Below are 26,004 nucleotides of genomic sequence, written 5' to 3'. Positions count from 1 at the left end.
CTTGCTGTTTCATAACAGTTATTTTTTCTTGTGCACATGCGCAACACATGTCCTGTTCCTTATCCTGCTGCTAAGTCATATGTTTGTGTCTTGTGTTTGTCAAAAACAAGATGAGGAAAGTAAAAACATTGATTGTTTTTCGCCATCTCAATAAAACCAGAGGCATTTCTCATATCCTGGGACTCCCATTCATTTTTCATCCACTGTTTGAATCGTGTTATTTAAACCTGTTCTTCATGATGCTCTGCGATGCAGAATCAAAGCTACCTAATTTTTCACATCTAAGAGAGACAAGTACTTTGAAATCTACCAGAAAAACTTCTCTATCTCACTTCGTCACAGTTTCAGAGTAACTTCAGTTTTTTGCTGGGACATTTGACTTTACTAAGAGCTGGTCTGCTGGATTCTTTTATTTCCATTTTATTGTTATTTACTTCATAGTTTTCTTTTTATTAATGATTTATACAGAAAAAACTATTAAACTTTGGGTATTTATAAATTATTTAATTCAGTTAAAAACAACTGATTCTGTTTAATACAGCTTTAAGCTTTATGTTCTGCTTGTCTGCTGCTTTTCACCTACCCAGACAAAAGGTTATAGGAGATGATCCATCATGTGCATAAGCAGCTTTTATTCTGTTGTGTCAACAGTCTTTTTCAATGTTTTCAAAATATACAGTTTTAGTTTAGCTGGAACACAGAGAGTCACGGTTATTATTCTGCTCTGACTGATAAAGGAAAAAAACATCATAAGACCCAATTCCCTCTTAATTAAAAGAGAATAGATAAATAAGAGAGCTATAAAAAAAATAACAAAAACCAAAATAACAAATACGCTGAGTTCAGACATAATTAAATGTAATTACTTTATTTTTGAGTAAAAAAAATTATGCTGATCCATTTTTTTAACATAATAAAAACAAATAATTAGAAGAAAATGTTTTTATCTTGTTCTGGAGAGTTATGGCTGCTGTTGTTGCTTCACTGTGTTCGTGTTCTTCGTGTGAAGAATCATCATTTAGCACGAACTGAAATAATGAGGATGCTTCGCCGCTCTGTTGTGGTGAGGTAAATAGTCCAGATCACAACATTAAAACTGTTCTGGTAAAACCAGCATCTGAGCACATTATACGTTAGAAAGGTCTCATTTCAGAGGGGACATGTCAGCCACCTGATAGCTGGGAGGGGCTCCAGCTAAAGCGGGAACAGAAAAGAGAGAGAACATCAGTTTAACGCCGTGTAAGGAGAATAAAATCGACCTTTAAGAATTCAGCATGTAGACAAAAACAGGAAAACTGGCTCAGATGCATGTTTATATAATTAAAGACCCTTCCCATCTGTTCAGACTTCCCGGCTCCACCTTTATCCTGTTTTGGTGGATAGTTAAACATTGATGATATGATCCACCCAAAACAAACATTTTAAATCTGTTGGACGTGGTTTTTAATGATAAGATAAAAACGTCAAATTGAGCTGTGAAGCAAAAACTTTTCAGATACAGAAACTTTTTTAATTTAGGTTTCTATCCCGGTATAGGATTAGGGTAAATAAACCTACTGATGATCAATAAATAAATAAATAGCACATTTCACAGGTGCTCGTCACAAAGTGCTTCAATACATAACACAGAAATATAAAATATAAACGCAGTCATACGAGTCCAGGTTTAACTAAATGTTGCTTCAAAGTCCAAATTATGTGAAGACAGAGGCAGGTTATCCCACGGTCTGGGAGCCACTGCTGGGAAAACTCGGTCCCCTCGAGTCCTAAAGCGAGCTCGAAGGACCATTTAAAGATTCTGATTGGACGACCTTTATATTGTTATTGGATTAACAATATAAAGAAGATCTTTCTTTATGGGGGGGTATCGACTATAAATTACCATGTCATAGTTTAAAAATATTATAATATGGTTTTCTGCTTCTAGGTATCTATTAGGGGACAGAAGACAAGTATCAGATTGTGTTCAACAGGATTTTGAACAAAGTTTAAACCACAAATTAAAGCAAAATATCTCAGAAACTGTATGTGACAAATATGGCATGTCGGGCTCTTATGGGATATATATGAAACATGACCCTCTATTTCTGTCTCTAAACTAAATGTAGGTACTAAAAGTAATTAACATCTGAGGGTATTAAGAAAGAACAAAATTATCCATCTATCGCTTCTCTATTGAGAACATCTTAATATGTTGTATTTGTTTGTGTTAAACAGCTGCACAGTAGCTTAGCGGGAAGCTCTCCAGAGGGTCATTAACATGGTTCAAAAGACTACACAGTTCCTGTAGCCTTGAAAAAGAACAGACTACCATTAAAGACACATTATACCCTGGACACGCTCTGAACTGTTCCCGTCAGGCAGGCGTTACAGAAACAATAAAAACCAGGACAAACAGATTCACACTTCTGTGATCGAGATGGCCGATATTTATTATATTTAATAATTTATGAGCTTTAAACCTGAAACCAAAGGTCTGAATCAGGCTGTCGTACATAGCCCAGGCTGTAGCTGTGGCAGACTGGTCCTTGGTTGGTACTGCAAAGGCATATTTAGAGACAAGGTCAGTCATCACAAAGGTAAAGAGATATATCACCTGGGCATCCCAGAGAAAGATAATCCATCCCTACCATGTCAACAAGTTTTAAAGTGACAATGGACATAAAGGGTGCCTTTGTTTCTGGGCCAGCCTCAGCACATGTGCTATGCCAACAGGCCTCTGTCCATGCTTTAACATAGTGGGCCATACGGGCCCAAAGCAATGTTGGTGCAGCTTGGCCAACGTCATCTCTGTGCAAATTTTTTTAGTGACAGCCTATTTTAGACCCAACAGCTCCAGTTTGAACGAGCTGTAAATTTGGTCATTTCCTTTCTGGGTGTGAGCTACGACTAGCGGCTTACCAAACTGCACCTGCACCAACACTGTGCCGAGGCCCTCTGGACTGCCATCAGTGTATAGCCTGAATAGTTGTGAAAAGTCTGCAAACACAGGGATGGGAACATTGAGCAAGGTCTCTTTTAGTCGGTTAAAGGCCTACTGGCACTCTGACGTCCAGCCAACTGAGGCAGATTTCCCTTCATGAACAGTGGTCCTATGCAACAGGTTGTTTAAGGGCTTTGCAATCTTTGAAAATTCAGATATAAACCAACGGTAATAGCCAACAAAACCCAAGAAGTTTTATGGTTTGGGGTTACCACTGCAGTCTTATGCGGGTCTGTTGCTCAGGGACTCGAGCTCCCCCTTCCCACGCCACTGTTCAGCATGTTCTGCAGGAGGTGTTGTAGTTCAGCGTATAAGATTGGAGGAACAGCCCGATACTTCTCACGGCTTAGGGGTGCAGACCCTGCTGGTATCCGACGCTTCACGACCTCTGTGCATCCAAAATCTTCATCTTTGGCAAACACACTCATTCACTTCTGGAGAAGGTCGGTCAGTTCTCACTGAACAGGGGTCAGTCCATCTCCCTGCAAAGATATAGTAGGGTGTCTCTCTGAGAGGTTGGCTGCTTCTGTCGCCCTAATTCATCACACGTCGACCTCCACAACATCACGTGAAATGATATTAATGACCAATTCTTGCTCTTTTTGTACATCTGCTGGGTATACTTCAGTTACCTGGGCCAGTGGCTGCCGTTGGGGCACTTGGGGAGTTTTTGTGTAATTAAAAAATAGAAAGGAGTGATTTTGAGCATGCCTTGTGTCTATATTTAAGAATACTGTGAGTATAAAATGTGTGCGCTTTGAACTGAAACTCAGACTATTCTTGTGTGTGCTGTCTCTAAATATATCTGCTCTTGCTCATGTATGGTTTAATAAAGACTTAGTGGCTGAAGAAATTGCGTAGTTTCCTTCCTTCCAAATCAACAAACTCGGTGGGGTCTCCAGAGAGAATAAAGAGGTGAAGTCCACATCCACAAGACTATGTTGGACTGGACAGGGATGGTCACTGGTGGCTTCTTCGGGAACTTTGCAACACCATGATAAGGTGGAAGTGGGTATCGGACTGTCACCTTCTGGCACTCTGCAAACGCCTGGCTTGGCCCTCTACTGAGGGTGTGATGGTGCGGAAAGCTTTAAGTCCTGGGTGGGTCTCCTGGGAGAAAGCAGATCACACAGATGAAATGATGTTCATCCCCAGTATGCCCTTCCTGGCCCCAAGCACTCATCATTCACAATAATTATCCCCTTCCCCAGGCTATCAGCAGCAACCCCGGAGCACAAACCCAAGCTACCCCACACCAAAGAAGACCCCAGTCCCACCGGAGGATGGCAGAGGAGCGCCCCAGCCAGAGCCCCCCTCGATCTTGGTGCACAGGCCAACGATCTTAAACTAGACAAACACTGCAATGCGCTTCATGCTGGCATCAACCAAAAAGCTGCAGTTAGTCCAGAATGCTGCTGCGTGACATGATCACTTTACCCTGATCCTAGCGTCTGGCTCCGTTATGTTTAGGACTGATTTTAATTTTATTGTTTGTTTTTAAGGTTTTACATGGACTCGCCTCACCACACATCACAGACCTCATCAAAATTTTTCTGTGGTCGGCCCCAGACTCCGGATCGTCCTGCCCCCCATGTCAGATAAGTCCCGACTGTGCAGTGTTTTAAGTCTCATCTTAAGACTTTAATTTCTTGGCTTTTAACACTGCGTGTGTTGTGTGGTCCTCGATATCTTCTTATTTTATTCTAATTTTATTTATTTATTTTTTATGAATTAATCTCATTTAACTGATTTGTGTGCAGCACTTTGGAAACGTTTTGTTGTGGAATGTACTATATAAATGAAGTGATTGATTGATCGATCGATTGATTGATAAGTTCATTGGGAGAACCTTCATCTCACCAACGAGTCCTTGTTGGAGTTCAGCACATAGCTGATCCTTCAGCTGCTCAAAATCAGTCGTGGCTACGCCCCCCCGGGTTGAAATAATGACCCTCTTAGAAAGTGAACATCATTAGTATCTTTAAGCTCTTGTTCATGCATGAGCCTCTTTACAGGCATCCTTAAATTTTAAACTCCAGCTCGTTGTTTTTGGTGAGGCATTTTTTGTTTGACAGGCTCGTCCGCAGACCCCCCCGTCAACTGATCTAGCAGGATATGATTCTCCTCATCGGCTCCCCTTTGATCCAGTTCCTGGCATCTGGAGAAATTTTCTCTTAATGTAACAACACTTACAGTCTCATCAATCTGTTGTTTACGGTTGTATCTGTATCCGGTTGTAATACAGTTTTTGCTGAATGCTGGGTTGGACTCCAGCTTCCTGAAGCAGTAAAGATGATGGAAAACCCTGACAAGACGCCTGATTATGGTCGAGGGATTGACAAATGTAGTTTTAATTTGAGTGGATTTTTATCAATCCATCCATTTTCTATACCACTTAGTCCATTAAGGGTTGCAGGAAAGCTGCTGTCTCAGTGTGAGAGGTTTCTAGTCCATCGCAGGGCCAACACAGAGAGACAAACAACCATTCACACTCACGCTCACTCCGAGGGAGAATTTAGAGTGGCCATTAGGTCAGTGTGTGTCTTTGGATGGTGGGAGGAAGCTGGAGAACCTGGAGATGGCATTTATAAAGGAAACTATAGTAAAAAAAAAAAAAAAAAAAAAAAAAAAATATATATATATATATATATATATATATCTATATATATATATAACGACCTACAAGGGTTAATAAGATTTATTCACCTGTTCACATGTTGTTTTTATGACTTATCTACAGCTCCCCACATTGTTTTTCTCTTTATTAAAGTGAAGCCTGTGTTTGCTCTGTGGGCTTTACTTTGGGTTTGTGATTATTCCTGCTTCACAGAGACAGTTTATACCTGTAATATAAGTTCAGGTAAATTAATCAGACTCAGTGACGACAGCTGATGTTATAAATAAGATGGATATGTTAAATAAGAAAAAAGGAAGAAGGAAAGTTATTGACCTGCATCTTCCTGTTTTCAGCAACGGTTTTATCAGAAAACACCTGTTCACATGCTGTAAAAACAGCTTCCATCTGCTCAAGAGCCCCACGGAGTCAAACTCCACACCTCGCTCTGAAGCTACAGTTTAAATTTGCATGTGACGTATCTGCTCTGATTTGCATGAAGCACAAAGGTCAGATATGCATGTGTAGGATCTGAGTTTTACTTTCAACATGTTAAACTCTTGTTGTTTTTGGCACAATTTCATTTTAATTATTTTAAATTTTAGTGCTTCTTTTTAAATTTTAGTGCTTCTTTTGTACTTTGTATGTTTTCTGATTGGATGGAGCCCTTTTTCTCTTCAGTCTTGGTCTTCTTGTTGCCTTCTGTTGCTTACTCTTTGCTTTAGTTAAATTCCTGATGTAAGTTCAGTTGGTGCTTGCCTTGGTTCCTCTATAACTCTGCAAATCGTTGTTCGTATCTAGTTTTACTTCCTGACCTCATTAGTTTCATCTGTCTTGTTATTGTCTTGATTCGAGCTGAGCTTCAGCCGTTATATTAGCAGGAGCAGGTTAGAGAGGAGCTGAGAGGATCAAGGTGAAAAAAGCTGCTGGACCAGGCGGCATCAGTTCCAGGCTCCTTGAGTCCTGCACAGATGAAGAGTGTGGAGTTATGGAGCAGGTCTGCAACCTGAGCCTCAAGCTAAAGGTGGTACCGCAGCTCTGGAAGACCTCCTGTGTGGTACCGCAGCTCTGGAAGACCTCCTGTGTGGTACCGCAGCTCTGGAAGACCTCCTGTGTGGTACCGCAGCTCTGGAAGACCTCCTGTGTGGTACCACCGCTCTGGAAGACCTCCTGTGTGGTACCACCGCTCTGGAAGACCTCCTGTGCGGTACCACCGCTCTGGAAGACCTCCTGTGTGGTACCCAGTCGCAGCACTAGGACAGAAAACCAGGTCAGGCAAATAATCACTGACGGCAGGCCCATTTATTAAATGAATTTTAACTTTATAAGAGGACAAATTCCAGTTTAATAATTCAATATTTGACCCATGTTGACACAGAATAAATATAGAATACAATAAAAAAGGAATTTCCTCTGTTATTGGGGGAAAAAAACTTTCACCAGCACTTAAAAACTGACCCAGCAGATGTCATTTCACCAATAACCAGACTTAGAATTAAATTTCAGACTGTCAGAGGTTGAGATCAGTTCACCAAGAAAACTAAACAGCAACATTATCAGATTTTACACAAACGCTCAGCTCAACACGGAAGTTTCCATCAGGCTCAGGCCGCTCAAACTTCTTATCCCAGTCAAGAGGAACCGTAGTGGAACAGTCAAGCTTACATAAGCTGGTCTTAGAGAAAGGCAACTAGGGCTCAACCAAACTGATCCTGGTTCATTTTGTGCAGCTTCAAACATCTGGAAACTTCTGCAGCAGAAACCAGACAAATAAACGTGTAACTGTGACTTACTGCACTTAGTAAGAACGAGTCAGACTGAGTTTAATCCAGCTGCAGACGATGCTCCAGAGGAAGAGACGGGACACATGCACCTGTGGTTGCTATGGTTACTGTCTTGCTAGGTCTCGTCACATTGCCAGAATCATCCAAACTGCTGAAAGTGGTAGATTCCTGCTGTGTGACACCTGACACATGTTCCTTTCTTCATGTTATCATTGGACCGCTTTCTGATGTCTTTGTTTAAAAGGTACCTGTCTGCTACTGCTGCACTGAAGCTAGTTAATGACTTCAAATAACACCATAACTTAAAAAACACTTTATTTAAGTTTAAGTTATTGCGAGATTTGGTGATTACATGCACACATAGATTAAATATACAAACACACACACACACACACACACACACACACACACAACTTGCAAGTATCTCAAAAGAGAAGTTTTCTCAATACAAAAAGCACGTATGGGAACTGATTCTACTTCTGATAATCTAGTACCACTATAAAATTTATAAATGAAAATAATGAAAAGTATATAAATTACAATGAAAAGGCTGAATGGGCGGGCCTTACCCACCAGGGCCCACCGGGGCCCACTGGGGCTCACCGGGGCCCACCGGGGCCTCCTAGTAGCACCAGGCCTGGTGGTCCCAGTGCTGAAGACATCTCACGGCAGAGATCTCAGCAGCTACAGGCCAGTGGCCCATCTGATGAAGACACTGGAGAGACTGGTCCTGGGACACCCCCACTCCACGGTGGGACCCTCCATGGATCCACTGCAGTTCGCCTACCGGCCTGTCATCGTGGTGGTAGACGTGGTTATCTTCCTGCTGCACCGTGCTCTGGCTCACCTGGAGAAGCCCAGCAACACTGTGAGAATCCTGGGTTTCATTCCTCCAGTGCCTTCAGCACCATCCTGCCGGTGCGCCTGGAAGCCAAACTGGAGAGGGCTGGGGTGGACCTTCACCTGGCAGAGTGGATTCTACACAAACCGGACCCAGTTTGTGAGACCCGGGACTGTGTCTGACCTGCAGACCTGCAGCGTAGGTGTCCCCAGGGGACGGTCTTGTCCCTGTTTCTCTTCACCCTCTACGCTGCAGGAAACTAGTAATATGAAGGAGGAGAGGTGGCGACATCTAGTGGAGAAATGGTGAATAACGTCTACGTGCAGATGGAGAGTTTGGGATGAAACATGATGCTTGACAGTGACATTAGGTTTTCTAGAAAAAACTTTCTGCTGCTCACTGAGTGGAAGAAACATCTAAATAACTTTTATTTTCACTTTTGCAGCTTTTATATTTCAGACAGTGAAATGTTACTGAATCCTGCAGTTAAGCAATCACACAAAATATTTAAACAAAAACACGTTTGAATCTTCTATAAGATGTTATATTTAAAGTTTTTATAAAATTACAGCACATTTATTAAACCGGTCATGACATCAGATTTAATGAAGAGGAAGAGACTCACTTTAATGATCTTCTCTGGATTCATGCGCCACAGATGAAGACTGAGTCTCTCCATCCTCTATTCTCCGTCCTCCATCTTCCTCCCGTGTGCCAGCAGTGGATCCGTTGATCTTATCTGTTATGAGAAGCAGCTGGAGGAGAGAGGAGGCTGCAGGAGGAGCAGTGAGGAGGAGGTTCAGGTGTCCTTTGTTCTGCATGAGGAGAGACAGCAGCAAACTTGAGAATAACATGATTATAACGTGACAGGCTAATACTTGATGACTTATCCAAAATGTGTCACATTAAAACACGATGTCACAATGCTTTACTGTTTTACATCCACATCACAATCTCAAGAAGCATACACTTACTTTGTTTGATGAGCTTCAGGGTGTGTAAGGTTATATCAAAGCAATGCATTTAAATGATGTTAATTATGTACAATGACAGTAACAATGATAATAACCATGACGGTTAATAAAAAGTTTCACCTCAAGCTCACCCTGTCTCTACACTCCAGGCTCCAAACACAGGTAAACACACTCATTAATAACCTCTACACACCCAAAGTGTCACCCACAATCACCGCTGGTGTCACTACGCAAGTGCACACATACTTCAAGTGGGAAATAAATAACCCAACATGTGGCCACTACACTGTTCCCTGAAATTAGCGATATAGTGGCTGCTTAGTGTTTGCAGACTTACTTCACAGCTGGAAGGTCTGTAGTTGGAATCTGGTCCCAGGCCTTTTTGTGTTGAGTCTGCATGGTTTGAGCAGGTTTCCAGGCTTCGTCTCAAAGTCCAGAAACATACGTTTTAGGGGAACTAGCGACTTGACATTGATTGTAGTGATGAGTAAGAGTTCAGATGGATGGTTGGTTGTCTCTGTGGTGGATGGGTAAACTGGCCCGGATGCACCCTCCTCTCGCTCAGTGGTTGCTGCTTTCGGCTGCAGCTGCTATGAACCTGGAAAGAATGAAGCAGATATGGAAAAATATCAGAAAAAACTGTTTTATTTTGCTGTGAAGCACTTTGGACAACTGTGTTGTTTTAAAAGTGATTTATAAATAAAGTGGAGCTGGAAAAAAGAATAAATATTCATTTAAAAGACTTTACACTTTTAGACTTTTAGACTTTATTTTAATCCCTGGTGAGGACAGAGAAAAGAACTGGCTGAAGTTTTTTAGGAATGTTGGTCAATATAGAATAATGAGCTTTGACGATTTCTTAGTGTGTGTGTGTGTGTGTGTGCGTGTGTGTGTGTGTGTACTTGAGAGAGTGTGAGCATATGCATACATTATATGAGTTGGGGCGGTGTTGAGAATTTACCTTCTCCTCAGTCAAACTCTCAGTAAGATCCTTGTTTTTGTAAATTAGTAGTCACACACTCACGTATATGTTAAAATATTTATTACAGAGAAAAAGTATACAATACAGATCAGGGTTCAGCGTTCCTCTCGCTACAGCCAGACAGAAAGGGGTCAGCTCAGGAGGTCTGAAGTCTGATCACCAGCTAAAATGTCCCTCATACCTTTACAGAGGATGCAAAATGTAGGTAGATGTCACCCTCCCAGCAGCCGGTCCACCTAAGATAATGACAGAAGAAGCAGAGGAGAGAAAGCTGGGGGAATGACGTGCACAGTCAATTTCTGGATCATCTCTCATTTCTTTTAATAAGCGAAGTAACACTACTTGAACGTTAAAATAAGAACTTAAAAATAAATCTATCAACCAAGTAGCAGAATAGCTGAGCATTTCCATTCTAGCATACCTCAGTCTGTGCTTCTACACTGTACTAAGATTCCTTTTACCTCAGGAGTTTGCAGCCTTCACTGTGAACTGAGGCTCATGCACATGTCTGCATACTTAACACACACTGTGGTGTACGGTTCTGCACGGCACCGGAATGGCGTGACACATGTGTGAGGGGACTTCCAGTCGGAAGTTGTTGTTGTGTGTGTGGCCACGAGGCTAAATAAAGTTAGTTTACTACAACGCTGTGGTCCATGTTTTCTGGACACAACATTGGCAACAAGGATGTTCTCACCTTTATCCCCGTTTCTCGCCCTGCCTGGCGAACCTCCGATTCCATGGCCTTGCTGGTATGAGTCCTTCCAGACATTTGTGGCGGCCATCGGCCTAGCTGATGCTCCAGACGAGCGGCTAACGGCGATGCTTATCCATGGCCTGGGTGTTGAGGAACAACATATCTTCCGCATGCTGGGCCCTGCACGGACTTACGTGGACTGTGTCATGCTACTGGCTGGCCATTTCGCCGCCCCACAGAGCGTGGTGGTCCGACGCATCCTCTTCCGCCAGCACCACCAACAACCCGGTGAGTCAGTCCGCCATTACATGGCGGACCTCCGATGCTTAGCCTGCCCCTGCAAGTTTGGAACTATGGAGGACAAAATGATTGGGGATCAGTTGGCGGAGCACACGACCAACCCGAAGCTGCTGGAAAAACTGTTTGTCACCAGACGACCTATCTCTCTCAAAAGCAGTTGATATGGCTTTCCAGTTGGAGTCTGCGGCTCTGCTATCATCGCAGCTACCAACGCCTGACCCGGCCCTGACCCACCCTGCCTCACTGACACAATCCGTGGCCCTTGCAGTCCCGCGACTCCTCTTCCCCTTCACCCCAGGATGACCTAGCGGGGCATGGTGGGGACCATTACCCTCACAATACGTTACAGCTCCCGAGTCCTCCCGGCATTCACCTTTCAGGTGTCCCGCCAGGGTGCCAACCTACTCGGTTTTGACCTATTCTGTGTCCTGGGCTTTTCTATCATGGACAATGCGGGCTACACTATTCAGACCATTGCCATGCCCTGGCAGCACTGTTCGCCATCGCTCTTTGCCGGGCCGGGCTGTCTCACTGCCTTCAACCACCAGCCTCTCATAGACCCAGCCAAGTGTCCCGTCATCCAACCGCTGTGCCGGCTGCTCCTTGCCCTACACGATGACTTCATGGCAGAGTTACACAAACTGCTGGACTCCGGCATTATTGAACAACGACGCCTCACCCTGGATATCCAAACTGGTGGTGGCAAAGAAAAAATCAGGCGGCTTACGCCCCTGCGTTGACCTCAGACTAGTGAATAGAGCAGTGATAGCGGACAGATACCCACTACCCACCACAGAGGAACTATCAGCTAAGTTCCATGGGTCAACGGTCTTCTCCAAGCTCGACCTATGCCAGGGTTATCTACAAGTTCCGTTACACTGTTTTTGTGTCCCACATGGGTTTGTTTTGCTACATCCGCATGCCTTTTGGTCTCAGCCCAGCCCAGCTGTTTCCAGAAGATCACGTCCACCATTTTTGTGGGCATCCCAGGTGTGGTCGTATATCTGGATGACATCGTGGTGCACGGCGAGTTGACTGCCTTGCATGAAGACCGCCTTTCCAGGGTTCCCGACGTGCTCGCCCGCCACAATCTCACACTCAACGGTGAAAAGTGCATTTTTGCAGCATCTGCCATAGAGTTCGAGGGGTTCCACTTGACCACAGATGGTCTGAGCCCACTCCACTTGAATTTGGATGCAATCATATGATTGCCCGAGCCTACCTGTCCTGCCCAGCTGTTGTTGTTCCTTGGGATGCCGGCCTTTTACCTGCATTTTCTCCCACGTTACTCAGAAACCACAGCACCTTTGCGTGCCCTCCTCAGCCAGGGTGCCCCCTGGTCTTGGACCCTTGCATGCTCTGCTGCAGTCCACCAACTCAAATCGCAGCTCACCTCCCTGCCGGTGCTTGCCCATTTCTACATACTGAGTCCAACGTTTGTGACCTGCGGCACTATCTTCTCCCAACTCCACCAGGGCGTTGAGCGCCCGGTGGTGTTTGCGTCACGGTCACTTACCTTGACCAAACAGAAGTACTCAGTCGGGGAGAGAGAAGCACTGGTGTGCATCTGGGCATGTGAGAGGTGGCATATGTACCTGTACGGGTGCCATTTCATGTTACGGACAGACCACCGGGCCCTCACAGCCCTGCTGGCAACAACTGGCTCAGGTCACAAGCCCCTATGCCTCTATCGCTGGTTCGAGAGACTGCAAGCATATAATTTTACCACACAGTTCACACCTGGCAGGGAGAACGTGGTGGCGGACCTGCTCTCCAGAGCCACAGTCAGCCCCATACAGGACGTGGTTCAGGACCCCCTAGAGTCAGAGCTGGTCCTCATGCTGCACATGCCCCTCCAGACGGCTGTTTCCCTACAGGAGCTCTGTGCAGCATCTGCACAGGACCCCGTGCTCACCGGGCTCTGCACTTATATTCGGGAGGGCTGGCCTACCAAGGTTTCAGAGGAACTAGTGCCTTTCCACCATGTCCAAGCTGATCTCTCCTGTGTGGTGAAAGGACTATGCATAGTTGTCCCCACTACTTTGAGGTTGCACGTTCTGGCCATGGCGCACGAAGGCCACCTGGGTGTCAAGGTTAAACAGCGGTGCAGGAGTCTGGTTTGGTGGCCGGGCATCGACAGGCGCATTGAGACAATGGTGAAAGACTGCTCAGCCTGTTTGACAAGCGGGAAGACAGGCCCGCCCCCGTCTCCACCTCTACAGCCCCTGCCCTGGCCTCCAAGGCCTTGGACCCACATCCAACTCGACATCTGTGGCGAACTCCATGACGTACCCCAATGCTTACATTTCCTCCTGGTGGTCTATGACCTCCACTCCAAGTGGCCCAAAGTGCTGCCGGCTGGCACCGTAACCACCAGGGTGGTTACTGACTTCCTCTTTTCCCTCTTTGCACGTTGGGGTGTGCCAGACACCATCACCACTGACAACGGACCCCAGTTTGTCTCGACCGACAATGCTTTCACTGAGGAATGGGGCACGAAACACATTAGGACCACCCTGTACCACCCCCAGGCTAATGGCGGTGTGGAGAGGTTTAATCAGACTCTCAAGAACGGGGTCAGAACACATCTGGCAAGCGGTTTCCGGTTCACATCAGCCTTGAGGGACACCCTCCTCCACTACAGAGCAACGCCTCATGCTACAACAGGCTGCTCTCCAGCTCTCTTGATGCTGGGCCGCGAGCTGCAGCTTCCCTTGGACCGCCCCCAGAGGCCGCCTTGCACGGACCCGTCAGAAGCCTCAGTGACTTTGTTACAGACTGTTGATCGTTCAGTTGGACAGTCAGCACATAGCCCGTCAGGTGGCAGAATAATCCACGAGGCTATGCGGGTAAACTAGTAGTCTACCTGGTTTACCCAGTTAGTTTACGTTCTTTCTGATATGTTGTGGGGCTCTATGGGGTTTGATTTGTGAAAAGGCAGGGGTCTATGCTGCAGCATAGACAACTGTTATTTCCACATTTTAATCCTGTCCTTTTCTCCCTTTTTTTTTTTCTCTCTTCCTCTATCTCCCTGTCAGGTTTGGCACTGACATATAAAGACCAAAGAAAATGAGATTACAATAAAAATAATAAAAATATCAAGGCAGCCATGTATATAACATGTCTCCCTTGGTAGAGCAAATCTGTCAAGCAAAATATGGCACACAGACCACCGTTCTGTATGTTAGGATGCTGGACAGGACACGGTAAAAAAAAAAAAAAAAAAAAGTGAAAAGGCAGGGGTAGATGTGATGTACGGTTCTGCACGACACCGGAATGGCGTGACACGTGTGTGAGGGGACTTCTGGTTGGAAGTTGTGTGTGTGGCCACGAGACTAAATAAAGTTAGTTGACTACACAACACACACACATGCATAAAAGAGGAAATGGTTAGTACAAGAATGCAACTGTGATCATGAATAAAGCTGAAGAAGTTTTATTAATATATTCCAACAGTGAACGCATGACTCCAGGCTGGACTTTGTGTTCCAGTCCGGCCCTGCGCTGTAAAAAGCCCGACTACAGATATGTGCTGTTAACTTTTCTAAGTGAGGAGAGCAAATCGTTTAAAACAAAGCTGAACTAACGGAAAAGGTCAGATTTACAAGTCAGCTGCAACGAGATGAAATTCTCTAGTTGAGACAACTTTAGATGATTTGTGCCTCCATAAATGGACCTAAGGGCACCGTGCAGGTAAAATGGTTGTTCAGGTGTTGGAATAGTCTCACCTCACCATCACAGCACTGCACACATGTTAGTAGCTAGAACCAAATAACAGTTCACACACACACGTTTGAGTGTTGGTGTGTGTGATTTATATAAATGTGTGTCTTCTTTTTACTGGATAGGAATATATTGATATTCAGGTTATTGGACATTCTTGTAACTCCAGAATGTAAAATGTTGAATAATGTTGAACGTTTAGTAGTTTATATGATTTTTAAAGGTTTTTTTAAAGTCTTAAAGACACGGTGGTGTAGTGGTTAGCACGTCACCTCACAGCTAGAAGGTTCCTGATTGGACCCTGGGCTGGGGGGAGGGGTGAGAGCCGGTCCTTGCTGTGTGGAGGTTGCATGTTCTGGTGTGTACATGGTTCTCCAGCTTCCTCCACAGTCCAGCTGGGAAAGTGTAAATTGTGGGTGTGACTGGTGGTTTGTCTCCTGTGATGGACTGGTAGCTGCTGGGATGTAAAGTTCACACTAAACGACCCTTTCAGTCGTGTTTTATAGCAGGTGATCATGTTTGTCCTTTTTCCAGTCATTATGAGGACCGAGGGCTTGCAGCGTTAAAGCTCGACTGGAGCAGAAATAGAAAAGTCTGCAAACTGCTGCTGGTCCTGTCTGAGGCCTCCCAGAAACTGGTTTCACTAGTTTGAGTTAACACCACATCAGACCCTATCAAACATTCAGGAAACCTTGACGCGATTTTTCAGTTTTAACAGGAAGCTGCTTCAGTGTGACACTAATCTAGTGGAACTTTATTTAAAGATGGTTTCCACTCAGACAAGACGGGGGACGATGAAGCTGAAGATCATCTTCTTCACTGGTAAGTACAATAATCTAACCTGCTGTTTTGTGCTGATCATCTGTGTTAATGAGGATCCTTCAACTAAAACTAGGAGTTTAATTACTTTCATACGCACGTTTATAAGAAACCAGCAAAATTTAGAAGATAGAAAATATTTATTTTTTCTGCTTTTTACTTGATTTAAATATTAAAATCAGTGAAATCATGTCTGAGTGTGTCTGATAAACCGGATCTGTTCATGTCGTTTATCCAGTTCTTCTGTTTGTTCAGCTTTATTCTGTTTCCTGACATGAACAGATTAATCTGCTATATTTAACTATTAAAACTGTATTAAAATAAAGATTTAAAAACTATAATTCCACAAATAAATAACGTGACGTATCTTCTACCCCAGTTCAGCCGAGCAGTGGCTTCTTTTTATCGGAGGGTAAAGAGACCTTGATAAGCTGCTGATGAGGATGGAGGTCTCGTTCTGCCATTGTGCTTTCTCTCTCTCTCAGCCAGCTGTCCACAATATTTAGTTTTACTTATTTAGCTCGAGCTAACGGACTCGGTGCTGCAGGCTGGTCCGGTTCATAGGCCGAAGGATCGCATACAGACCCTGGAAAACAGAACCAGTCCTCCTCATAGCGACTGGTGGGAGGACATGAGTAAAACTGCCACCTACGAACAGTTCATTAAAAATACACAAACTAAATATATTCTGCAACAAATGAGGCTCCTCTACGAGCATTACATTAACAAACTGATTGGGGATCAGTAACAAAGGAAGAGTATGATGTGAGAAACTCAGCATAAAGAGATGCTGTTAATATGTATAAATGGAAAATTTTCATGTTATGAACTTTGTGTCTGAACATTGTGAACTCACAGTTAGTCTCACCTCTGTGGAGGAAGCTGACCTTCACCCTGCTTGCTACTTACATTTGACTTTTAAGTAAGTTTAATTTCTTGGCTTCTTCCAGGTTGCTTGAATGTCAGTGTGAACACAGAATGTTCTATGATACCGTATATAAACTGGATTTTTCTTCACCTCTGCATACCTTGCTCACCTGGGAAACGTAGTATAAAACTTCTGTGAATGACTTTCGTATTTCAGAACTCTGCAGTCAGTCTGCGAGCTGAGGGTTGATTCTCATGATTTCAATCATCGTTTAATAAACGTACTTATTCGATTCACCTGATTGAGTGTTTGATAATAATTCTTACTTCAGATATGAGACATGAACCCATGATGGGATGTTTTTATCTGGCAGAAATCAGGCCTGTCAGGGATAAATAATAATAATAATAATAATAATAATAATAATAATAATAATAATAATAATAATAATAATAATAATAATAATAATGATGATGATGATAATAATAATAATAATAATAATAATAATAATAATAATAATAATAATAATAATAATAATAAAAATTCAGTTTATTTAATTAGGATGGGACAAGGTGAGTTTCTGAACATTTTATAAGACATTAATGTAAAGATGCTGGATTAAAGCTGAAGACTCGTTTCCATCCGTTGTTATGAAAAGATGTTTTAAGGAAACAGGAAATTATACAGAAGCTAAAATAATAAAAACAACTAACCTGAAAATAAGAACTACAAATAAAAGATGTGAATACAGTAGAAGTCCAGTTTAATAAGAACGAGGCTCTGACAGCCGCAGATACGCCTCATAATATACGTACGTAAAGTCCTGAATACATGTACAAGTATCCAGTCACATCATATAGAGACACCCCCCCCCACACACACACACACACACATAGACAATCATCATATACACAACACACCTTACTATCACCAGCAACCTGAACATAACAAGTAAACCACATGTAATATATGTTTATACATGTTTATACTTTAATACACACACACACACACACACACACACACACACACACACACACACCTCTTCATACCCAGGTCACATGAATCTGGTTCCTGCTTTTTAAAGTGAGCAGAGTCCTGGTTAGACCTGAGCCAGTTTTCCAGCTGGACTTTAATCAAGTCTTTTCCAGTTTCACTGATTCATGGACTAAAGAAAATTTATCCCATTTATTTCCATATTTGCAGCTTCCCAGCATTCCTCCTGACACTATAATCGAGTCTCTGTGGGTAACAGCAAACGTCTCTGAAAGAGATGAGAAACATTTTGGAAGAAGAATTGGACAAACTAAACCTGGAACAGGAAGTTCACCTGTCACACACTGACTCGTGTAAATGATGAACTTCCTGTTCCAGACTGAGCCTCAGATCATTGAAGGTTGTCCACCGGATATTTGTCACCACCAGCAAACTTTCTAAGCTGTGGTGTGTGAAAGACGTCAGCAGCAAACGTGACACACGTGTTGGTCTTCTTCTCAAACATGTGTGTGGTATTAAAGGTGATATTCACACCATTAATGCAGCATTATGGCTGGAATACGTCCAAGCTGTCCCATCATTAGGAGGACAAAGAAGGACATCTCTGCATCTTCATCAGCCCTGAGGAGAATATTATCAGACTGGAAACCAGCATCTTTACGTCACATAATAACACTTAAAACATGACAGGATGATGTTCATGAAGGCAACACAGACGCCACTGATGCTCCCTGACCTGTGTAGTGTGAATATTATGGGATGGAGCTGCACAACAATAAAATGTGTAAAAAACTAAAGAAGTTCCACAGTTGTGAACACACACACACACGCACACACACTCTCTTTTTATTTATTATTTATCTTCTGTTTGTTTTTTTCTGCTTTGTTTATGTTTAGTTTATATACGTTTGTCATCTGTTGTGTTTTCCAATAAAAACTAATAAAAGAATAAAAACAAAGTCAAACTTTATTATTTTCAGGAGCTTTAAAGTGACTTCAGGTTTTAATGTGAACTAATTTCTCTTCATGTTTTTCAGGGATGATTTTATCTGCTGCTGAAGGAGAGAAGAACTTGACGGGTGTCGTTGGACGAAGCATCACTCTGCCCGACTCTATGATGGAGAGAGGATTTCTAATGTTTAGTGGAACACTCGTTGCTTTTGTGATTAAAAATAAATTTGAGATACAAGAGAAAATCTACACAGACAAACTTTACTGGGACGATAAAACTGGAAAATTTACCATTAAAAACCTGCAGAAGAACGACTCAGGACTTTATGTACTAGACTCTAAAGAAGGGAATGTTTTCAGGTCAGATTATCGTCTCATGGTGTACGGTGAGTCTCATTTTCTCATCAATCTTTATTGATCCGTCTGATGATGGTTGTCCTTCTACCTGCATCTTAACTCCATATCGGACCTCAGAAGAGCCGAAGTTACTCAGAATTCATGACCTCCATCATGTCAACTCCAACATAATAATATCTTTTCTGGGTTTAAAGATGCTTTCAGAGGAGATATTTTCATCATCCTCTGCAGCCTGAATCAGTGAAGAAGAAGAAAAGTGAGGAGGAGGAAGCTGTGGAGTAGAATAATAATGGTTAAGTTCAGTCTGACTGAAGCTAAAGATCACATGAAAGATGAAAACATCTGCTCATTAATATGAAGAGATGATGGAGAACTACATTCTGGCCAATCAGAGCTCAGGTTGCTGTCCTGCTGATGGACCTCTCACCACATTTCCAGCTTTAAATGATGAAATTCTAGTTTTAAAGTGTTGGTAGCAGACGTCCCGTAGACGGGACATGACAGATAAATCTGTGTTTTACTCAGCCTTCCTTCCATGTAGCTCCACATGTTCTCCAGCATTAGAAAGCAAAGAGCCCTGACACGTGGAGGATGTGCACCACTCCAGATCCACTAAATGTAGATTCACTAAACACGTCTTTCTGACCAGAAACAGATTTTATGACTGAACCAACGCTGCTGCTGTGCATAAAAGGGAATTTTGGATACCAGAGAAAATCTACACAGAGACTCTTTACGATCACAAACCTGCAGAAGATCGTCTGGAATTTATAAAATTAATTCTAAAAGAGGAAAAATTTTCTACTCAGCTAATAACTCACAGTGTTCGGTGAGTCATGATGCTGAGAGAAACTCAGAGGAGGAACATTTATTATAAAAACAAACACTAAAATAAAAAGACGTCTGATTATTTAGTTTCTTTATTAAACTTAAATCTGTTTTAAAGGCGACTCTGGGCCAGCTGGTTGTAGATCAGATGGAGGAGTAAAGGCTGTTTGTGGTGTTTCAGGACTCTGTTTATCCCTCTCCAGACGCTGCTCCACCTCCTGCAGTGAGGAGGCTGAACAGCCCTGACGGATGCTTGTTGGAGTGTCGGGTGGAGGAAAAGACGGAGCTGTCGTGGTACAAAGACGAGCAGATCCTGAAGCAGAGCAGCTCTGGTCTCTCTCTGCTTCTCACTGTGCAGGAACAGGACTTCAGCTCCTCTTATAGATGTGTTGCTGCAAACCCTGCAGAAAGTAAAACTCATACATTCGACGTTAGAACATCCTGCAGAGAAGAAAACCTCCGAGAGGACACAGGTGAGGCTGCACCTGCTCTGCTCCTGCTCTCTGTGTCTTACTGATGATCATGTGATGTGTTTGGGACAGGTGGCAGCAGTTCAGGTTCCTGGTGGTTCCTGGTTCCCATGGCTGTGTTTGGATGTGTTGTTGTTGTTTATGTGTTTGTGACAAACATGAAGAGAAGCAAAGAGACTGAGAGGACTTCACCGTCAGACCTGAACTCAGGTGAGTACGAAGCTGTTGCAGCTCGGCTGATCTCAGTCCCAGATCTCTGTTTGGGTTTTACAGACTTCCTGTTTCCTGTCTGCAGGCCCCGACTCTGCTGAAACACCAGCATGAAGAAGATGACTGGTTTCTGTCTGTTTGAAACTATATATGAGAAGCAAGTAATGAATGTTTCTGCAGTTTAGAGTCACATCTTAACCTCTTCTTGACTACTCCTATTTTTTCTGCCTCCTGTCTGGAACAACAAACCCAGAATAAATAACGTTTATCTCCACAACTACCAGGGCTGTATGTATAACCATCATCTCTACAGAAAGCTGAGACATGAGGGACTACAGATTACACAATCAAGATGTTTGTTACTGCGTCAGAATAAATTCACCTGGAACACAGTAAAAAAATGTAAATGATCTCCTAAAAGAAAAGCACATTACTTTCAATGGAAACCAGAGGATAGCAGCCCAGTTCATCTAGGAACGAGTAAAGTAGTGTCTGAGGAGGAACTGTGCTGCAGTAGAAGGTAAAAGTGGCTGCTAGCTCCAGAGTTTCTGTCCCACCGTGATGAGACGGACGTCTCTGGAAGCAGCAGAGTCTCTGCTGTCATGTGACTCATGTTTGTGTGGAGAAACTAGAAGAAGCTCTAAAGTGGACAGAGCTGTTCTCCTGGTTTCTACATGCACATAGAACTGCTGGGGTTTGAACTGTGTTTGTTTTGGATGACAATGCTTGGTAGAGTCTTTTAGCTCAGTTTCTCCCGTCGTGTTGCTATGCTACATGTTAGCATCACTGCAGTCTGCTAACATCTTCTGGACTGTAGGATCTCATGCTGCTGTACAGGGTTTGAGTCAAGAAGAGGTTAATGTTGTCAGGAAGAACTGACAGATATTCAGACAAAGAAAGAACAGTTTACCACAAGTCTCCTACAAACTGTGCAGCATCCAACCATAACACAGCATTTATCTTCATTTGGTGGTTTAGCGTGTAACAAAGCTGCACAGCTCACTTAATGTCCCATAAAGAAAACATCTTGTGAGCCACTAACACACATGACTTCCTGTTTGGACAAAAGTTTAAATAAAATTCTTTTAAAGACTTTAAAGGTTTTAACTTTAGTAGTTTGTAATGTGGTTTGACAGCTACAAGCTAACGTAAATATTTGTAGGACTAAATGAACACAGATGCTTAATAATGGTGAAAGACGACATGAAGTAAAGTTTCTTAGTTTGATAACAGATGATAAAACAAGCTGGAAATCTCATGTAAAACGTGGGAGTTAAAGTTTCTAGAAGCGTTTCAGTGCTGAAGAAAACTGAACCTATTCTAACCTGAAGTTTACTCCTCGTCCTCGACTGTTTCCTGGTTTCACCACATTTTAATTACTGTGCAGAAGTTTGAACCGATACATAAACTTTACACAAAAAGTAAAGAAGTGAGTGTTTGGTGGTGGTGGGGGCCGGATTCGGGGCTCGCTATCCTCTGGTCCACAGGGCATGGTGGGGGGTTAAGTGTGATGTGGGCGTGTGATAAATAAGTTGCTGACCCACTCTGACCCAGGCAAACACACATAATCTAGAAAAACGGGAAACGGCGACACCAGAAGAGTAAATAGATAAAAGGAAATCCTCCTCTTGTGTTTCGTTAGCGTAGCATCACTTCTAGACCTCCAGCCTCCAGTCTGGTCCCGCTCTGCTGGAATGAAGGACCAAAGCTACTTTCCACACTGATGCTACATGCTGGCAGCAGACTGGCTCCTTATTTATCTGGATGGTTTTATAACATGAAGTTTCACAATGACAGAACATGTTTTACTGGTTGAGCTTCTTATTAATATCATCTCCTGAATGTGCATCTTTATTCATTTCATGTGGTGTGGTTCAACATGTGGTGTGAACAGTAATAGTGGATTGTACACAAAAGTCTCACATTTCACATCATTTCCTTGATTTTATTCTGGACCGCTGGTGTCGCCGTTTCCTGTTTTTTTTAGATTATGTGTGTACGCCTGGGTCAGAGTTGCCATGAAGGAACATTTTCCCGTCAAGTTTGGTTTCCATAAATCCCAAAAAATGCCAGCTTGATAAATAAGGCCTCAAATGTTCTGTGAAGCACGTAAATCCAACTGTTGACAGGCCATTTATAAAACACACGGTACCAGGTACCAATACAACAACGATGTTTCCTATTTTTGTCCATATGTGAAGATTTCAGGAACGAACGGAGCTTTCCTGAACTGAAGATGTCAGAGCTCCACCTCTCCAATAACCTGCATGTAGAAACTCTGCCAAACATGACAGTGTGCAGCATTCTTACTGCAGAAGTTGCTGAACATCACATTCTATTCTATTCTATTCTATTCTATTCTATTCTGTTCTATTCTATTCTATTCTACAGTCAGACGCTTTTATCCAAAGCGACTTACATTTGGGAATAAGAACAACACAGATGGGACGTCATCATTAGGTGGTAGTCAGTCTTCACTCTGGTCCTCTGCTCTCCACCGCTGATGCTTTGACTACAGGCAGCAGCCGGAAACCCACCGACTCCACGCTGAGAGGCTCCAGCTCCATTTAAAAGATGAAATTTCTCCTCATTGGTTGTACTTGGAAGTCACATGTTCAGCTTCAAGGAGGAAAATGCAACTTAAATGTTCCTAAAAGTTGGATTTCCAACTCTGGAAGTAAGAGGAATCTCATCAGCCTCAGTCTAAATATAGCTGGAAATAAACTGGATTAATTCAGTTCAGTTCAATTTAGCTTTATTTGTACAGTGCAAGTTCACAACTTTGTCATGAATTGACACTGGCAAGGCAACAAATATGAAAAAATAATTGTTTATCTGCTAGATTGTAAGAAAAATCATGTATATTATCATTATGTTTTACTATTATAACGTGTGATTCATTATAGGGGAGACCGGGGCTTGTTGTCACATGGGTAAGTTATCACACTGCAATTATTTTCTCCACCAGGAAGCACAACAAAAAAGTGGAATACTAGTTTTCTTCCTTTACATGGGCAGATGTCATGTACTGTCTGAGGAGAAAATAGCACATTGTGAGCTGAGGTGAGCACCAATTAAACATTTTGCACAAGCCAAAGTAAAAAAAAATTACATGATATATTTCAAAATAAAATTCTTTCAGGTAAGAATTCTAACAATGATAAATGCAGACTTGTTAGAGGACACATTGAGGCGTCCTGTCATACCTCAGTCATTGTTCTGTTTTATGTGTGGAAAACGTGAGCGGGTGACTGCCAGTATTTACCTTGCTGCCAGTTTTTATCTGTGGGTTTCTCAGCAGGAGGAAGGGCTGCGATGGTGACGCTGTCTCGGTCCTTTCTGTCTCGGATCTTGGACTCCTTCATGAGGCTGTCCAGCTTTGTCTTGGCCATGTTCTCCACCTGCTTCCTGTTGGCCGATGTCTGCAGGATGAGGAAGAGCACATCACTTACGATGCAGCCGTCACTGACGGACATCTAAGACATGTTTCATAAAACCTGAAGATGCCAACAGGATGTTAGATGTTCCTCCTGTTTGAAAATGTATGTAAGAGAAACAGAGTCCTTTAGAAAGGTTTTCTTTACGTTGTTGGTTGAATATTTGAATACAAGGGGTGTGTCCCAAATCGCGCACTTCTATACTTCGGACACTACATTTAAGTGCTTAGTGCCCTAAACTCGGCCAAAAATCTAGTGCGAAACGATGGACACTACACGCACTAAATGGACGCCATCTTGCTGACGTAGCGGAAAGGGAGGGACTTTCGACCAATTTTTCAGAGCTGAATAATGGCTGCCACCGACTCAGCGGTATCGGAGCAAGCAGAAGCTATTTTGTACAGATGTAAGTAAGAAGTTATTCTATCAAAATTCTAATTTAAACTGCAGCATGCTTCCTATCTCTTCTAACTCTGACCACAGTTATGGATCTGATCATTTGTTGGAGGCTGTGGTTATACCGACCCAGTACAGCTAGCACACGTAAATGTTAGCAGTTTTTTTTTATTTTTTATTTTTATACCGGTTTCGTGTTATGACTGATGAACGTTATGGGTTCTGTATGTTCATTCATCGTTGTGTACCCCTCCAGATTAAGCACTGTGGTGTTTGTGGCGTAAACGAAATGATCCTTGATCTAAAAACCAATTTGGAAACAACGCCAGTCAGAGAACCGGCCCGTTTCGATGGTACCGTTGACTAAGCAGTAGCAGCAAAGGTCTGCAAGATAACGAGCTAACTGTAACTGTAGGAAATTGCAGTAGTATAATTGCTGTTGATGTGTAAAGGTTTGAGGTGTGTAATTTTCTTCTACTTGGCTCCACCAGATTTTTTTTTAATTATTCTTATTATTAATGTTGAGGTATTTTGGATGTTGCAGGGACAGATGAGGACACCAGGGCGCTCATTCACTGGCGGGCAGCCAATCCCTCCTTGTTCACAGGGAGGAGGCATGCCAGTATTGAAGCTTACAAGTAAGTATATATGTTTGCATAATTGTGTAAATTAGGTGCTGAATAATTACAAATAAATGTGGGCAGATCATAATTTATAGGTAGTTAACTACAGGCAAAACACAATCACAAAATATTGTAATTTGCTCTGTTTTTCTGTTCTTGGCAAATGGAACTAATGTTATATTTAGATTTTACAGTACTTTAGATAAAAGAGTCTGCAAAGTAAAGTACATATAAACTTAAATGTTTATATGTTTTATATGAACTGCCAATGTGTGTTCACCAGTGTCTTCTTAAAAGAAAGAGGCCTTGAGGGTAAGGTGGAGCCCAAGGCCCTGAAGAAAAGATGGGAGAACCTGGTCTCCAAATACAAGGTTAGATGCTGTCTTGGCCCATGTACAGTAAAATGGTCTAAGTAAATAAATAAACTAAAATCACAGTGGTGTGTAGACATCTGTGTAGCGCATGTTTTCTTTGGCTGTCTTATTCCTACAGGACCTTAAGCGTCCCCGAACCGGGGTGAGCACAGAGGGGGGTGGGGTCACTGCCGCTTCTTGGAAATGGTACAGCTTCATGGATGAGGCAATAGGGAGCAGGCCGTCTGTGACACCACCTGTCCTCTTTGCCTCATCCAGCCCGGAGGTGGCAGTGACCACACCCCATCCTGTGGAGACGGGCACCACCTCCACCCTGTCGACCCCAAAAAGACGGCGGGTAGACAGGGTGGAGGACATACTGGCTGCCTTAAAAGACAGCGACAGACAGAATATGGAGGCACTTGAGGAGATGGAGAGAGTGCAGCAGCGGAGAGACGAGGCCAGGGAAAGAGAGGCGAGAGAGGCTGCAGAACGGGAGGAGAGGAGGCACCAGGAGCTGATGGAGAGAGAAGAAAGGAGGCACAGGGAGATGATGGAGAGGGAGGAAAGATTTTACAGGGATTTGAGGGAGAGGGAAGAGAGGAGGGACAGGGAGGTGGCTAGAAGGGAGGAGCGCCTCATGGCGGTTTTAGAGAGGCTTTGTAAATAATGAAATGTTTGTGTCTAATGTTTATTTTTGATGTTCATTATGTTATATGTTCAGCTATGTTCATTGCTAAAAATATTTTTCTATAAATTTGAAACTATATTAAAAAAATTAAATAAATTTACATTGTACTT

The 26,004-nt window shown here is 43.0% G+C and overlaps 2 protein-coding genes across 2 annotated transcripts; both read left to right on the top strand.

The window, feature by feature from the left end:
• The first annotated feature begins 15,665 nt into the window (after window positions 1–15,665).
• On the top strand, window positions 15,666–20,231 carry LOC121638047 (CD48 antigen-like). Its single transcript, XM_041982473.1, has 3 exons — window positions 15,666–15,720; window positions 18,616–18,915; window positions 19,918–20,231. Exons 1-3 carry the CDS (start codon window positions 15,693–15,695, stop codon window positions 20,229–20,231), a joined length of 642 nt encoding a protein of 213 aa, XP_041838407.1. The 5' UTR covers window positions 15,666–15,692.
• Window positions 20,232–24,104: 3,873 nt separating this feature from the next.
• LOC121638046 (trihelix transcription factor GT-3a-like) lies at window positions 24,105–25,873 on the top strand. The gene is made up of 4 exons (XM_041982472.1): window positions 24,105–24,237; window positions 24,772–24,865; window positions 25,134–25,248; window positions 25,343–25,873. Exons 1-4 carry the CDS (start codon window positions 24,183–24,185, stop codon window positions 25,871–25,873), a joined length of 795 nt encoding a protein of 264 aa, XP_041838406.1. The 5' UTR covers window positions 24,105–24,182.
• The last annotated feature ends 131 nt before the right edge of the window (window positions 25,874–26,004 follow it).

Source organism: Melanotaenia boesemani, chromosome 4, assembly GCF_017639745.1.
Source record: "Melanotaenia boesemani isolate fMelBoe1 chromosome 4, fMelBoe1.pri, whole genome shotgun sequence".
NCBI classification, from domain to species: domain Eukaryota; kingdom Metazoa; phylum Chordata; class Actinopteri; order Atheriniformes; family Melanotaeniidae; genus Melanotaenia; species Melanotaenia boesemani.
This window is presented reverse-complemented; position numbering and strand designations above follow the sequence as displayed.

Excerpts from the sequence above, each read along its gene's own strand:
- LOC121638046 (XM_041982472.1), top strand. The coding sequence starts at position 24,183 with ATGGCTGCCACCGACTCAGCGGTATCGGAGCAAGCAGAAGCTATTTTG. Across the intron at positions 24,238-24,771 it reads AGAAGCTATTTTGTACAGAT|GGACAGATGAGGACACCAGG; the intron begins GTAAGTAAGAAG and ends TGGATGTTGCAG. Across the intron at positions 25,249-25,342 it reads GCTGTCTTGGCCCATGTACA|GACCTTAAGCGTCCCCGAAC; the intron begins GTAAAATGGTCT and ends TTATTCCTACAG.
- LOC121638047 (XM_041982473.1), top strand. The coding sequence starts at position 15,693 with ATGAAGCTGAAGATCATCTTCTTCACTG. Across the intron at positions 15,721-18,615 it reads GAAGATCATCTTCTTCACTG|GGATGATTTTATCTGCTGCT; the intron begins GTAAGTACAATA and ends CATGTTTTTCAG. Across the intron at positions 18,916-19,917 it reads TTATCGTCTCATGGTGTACG|ACGCTGCTCCACCTCCTGCA; the intron begins GTGAGTCTCATT and ends ATCCCTCTCCAG.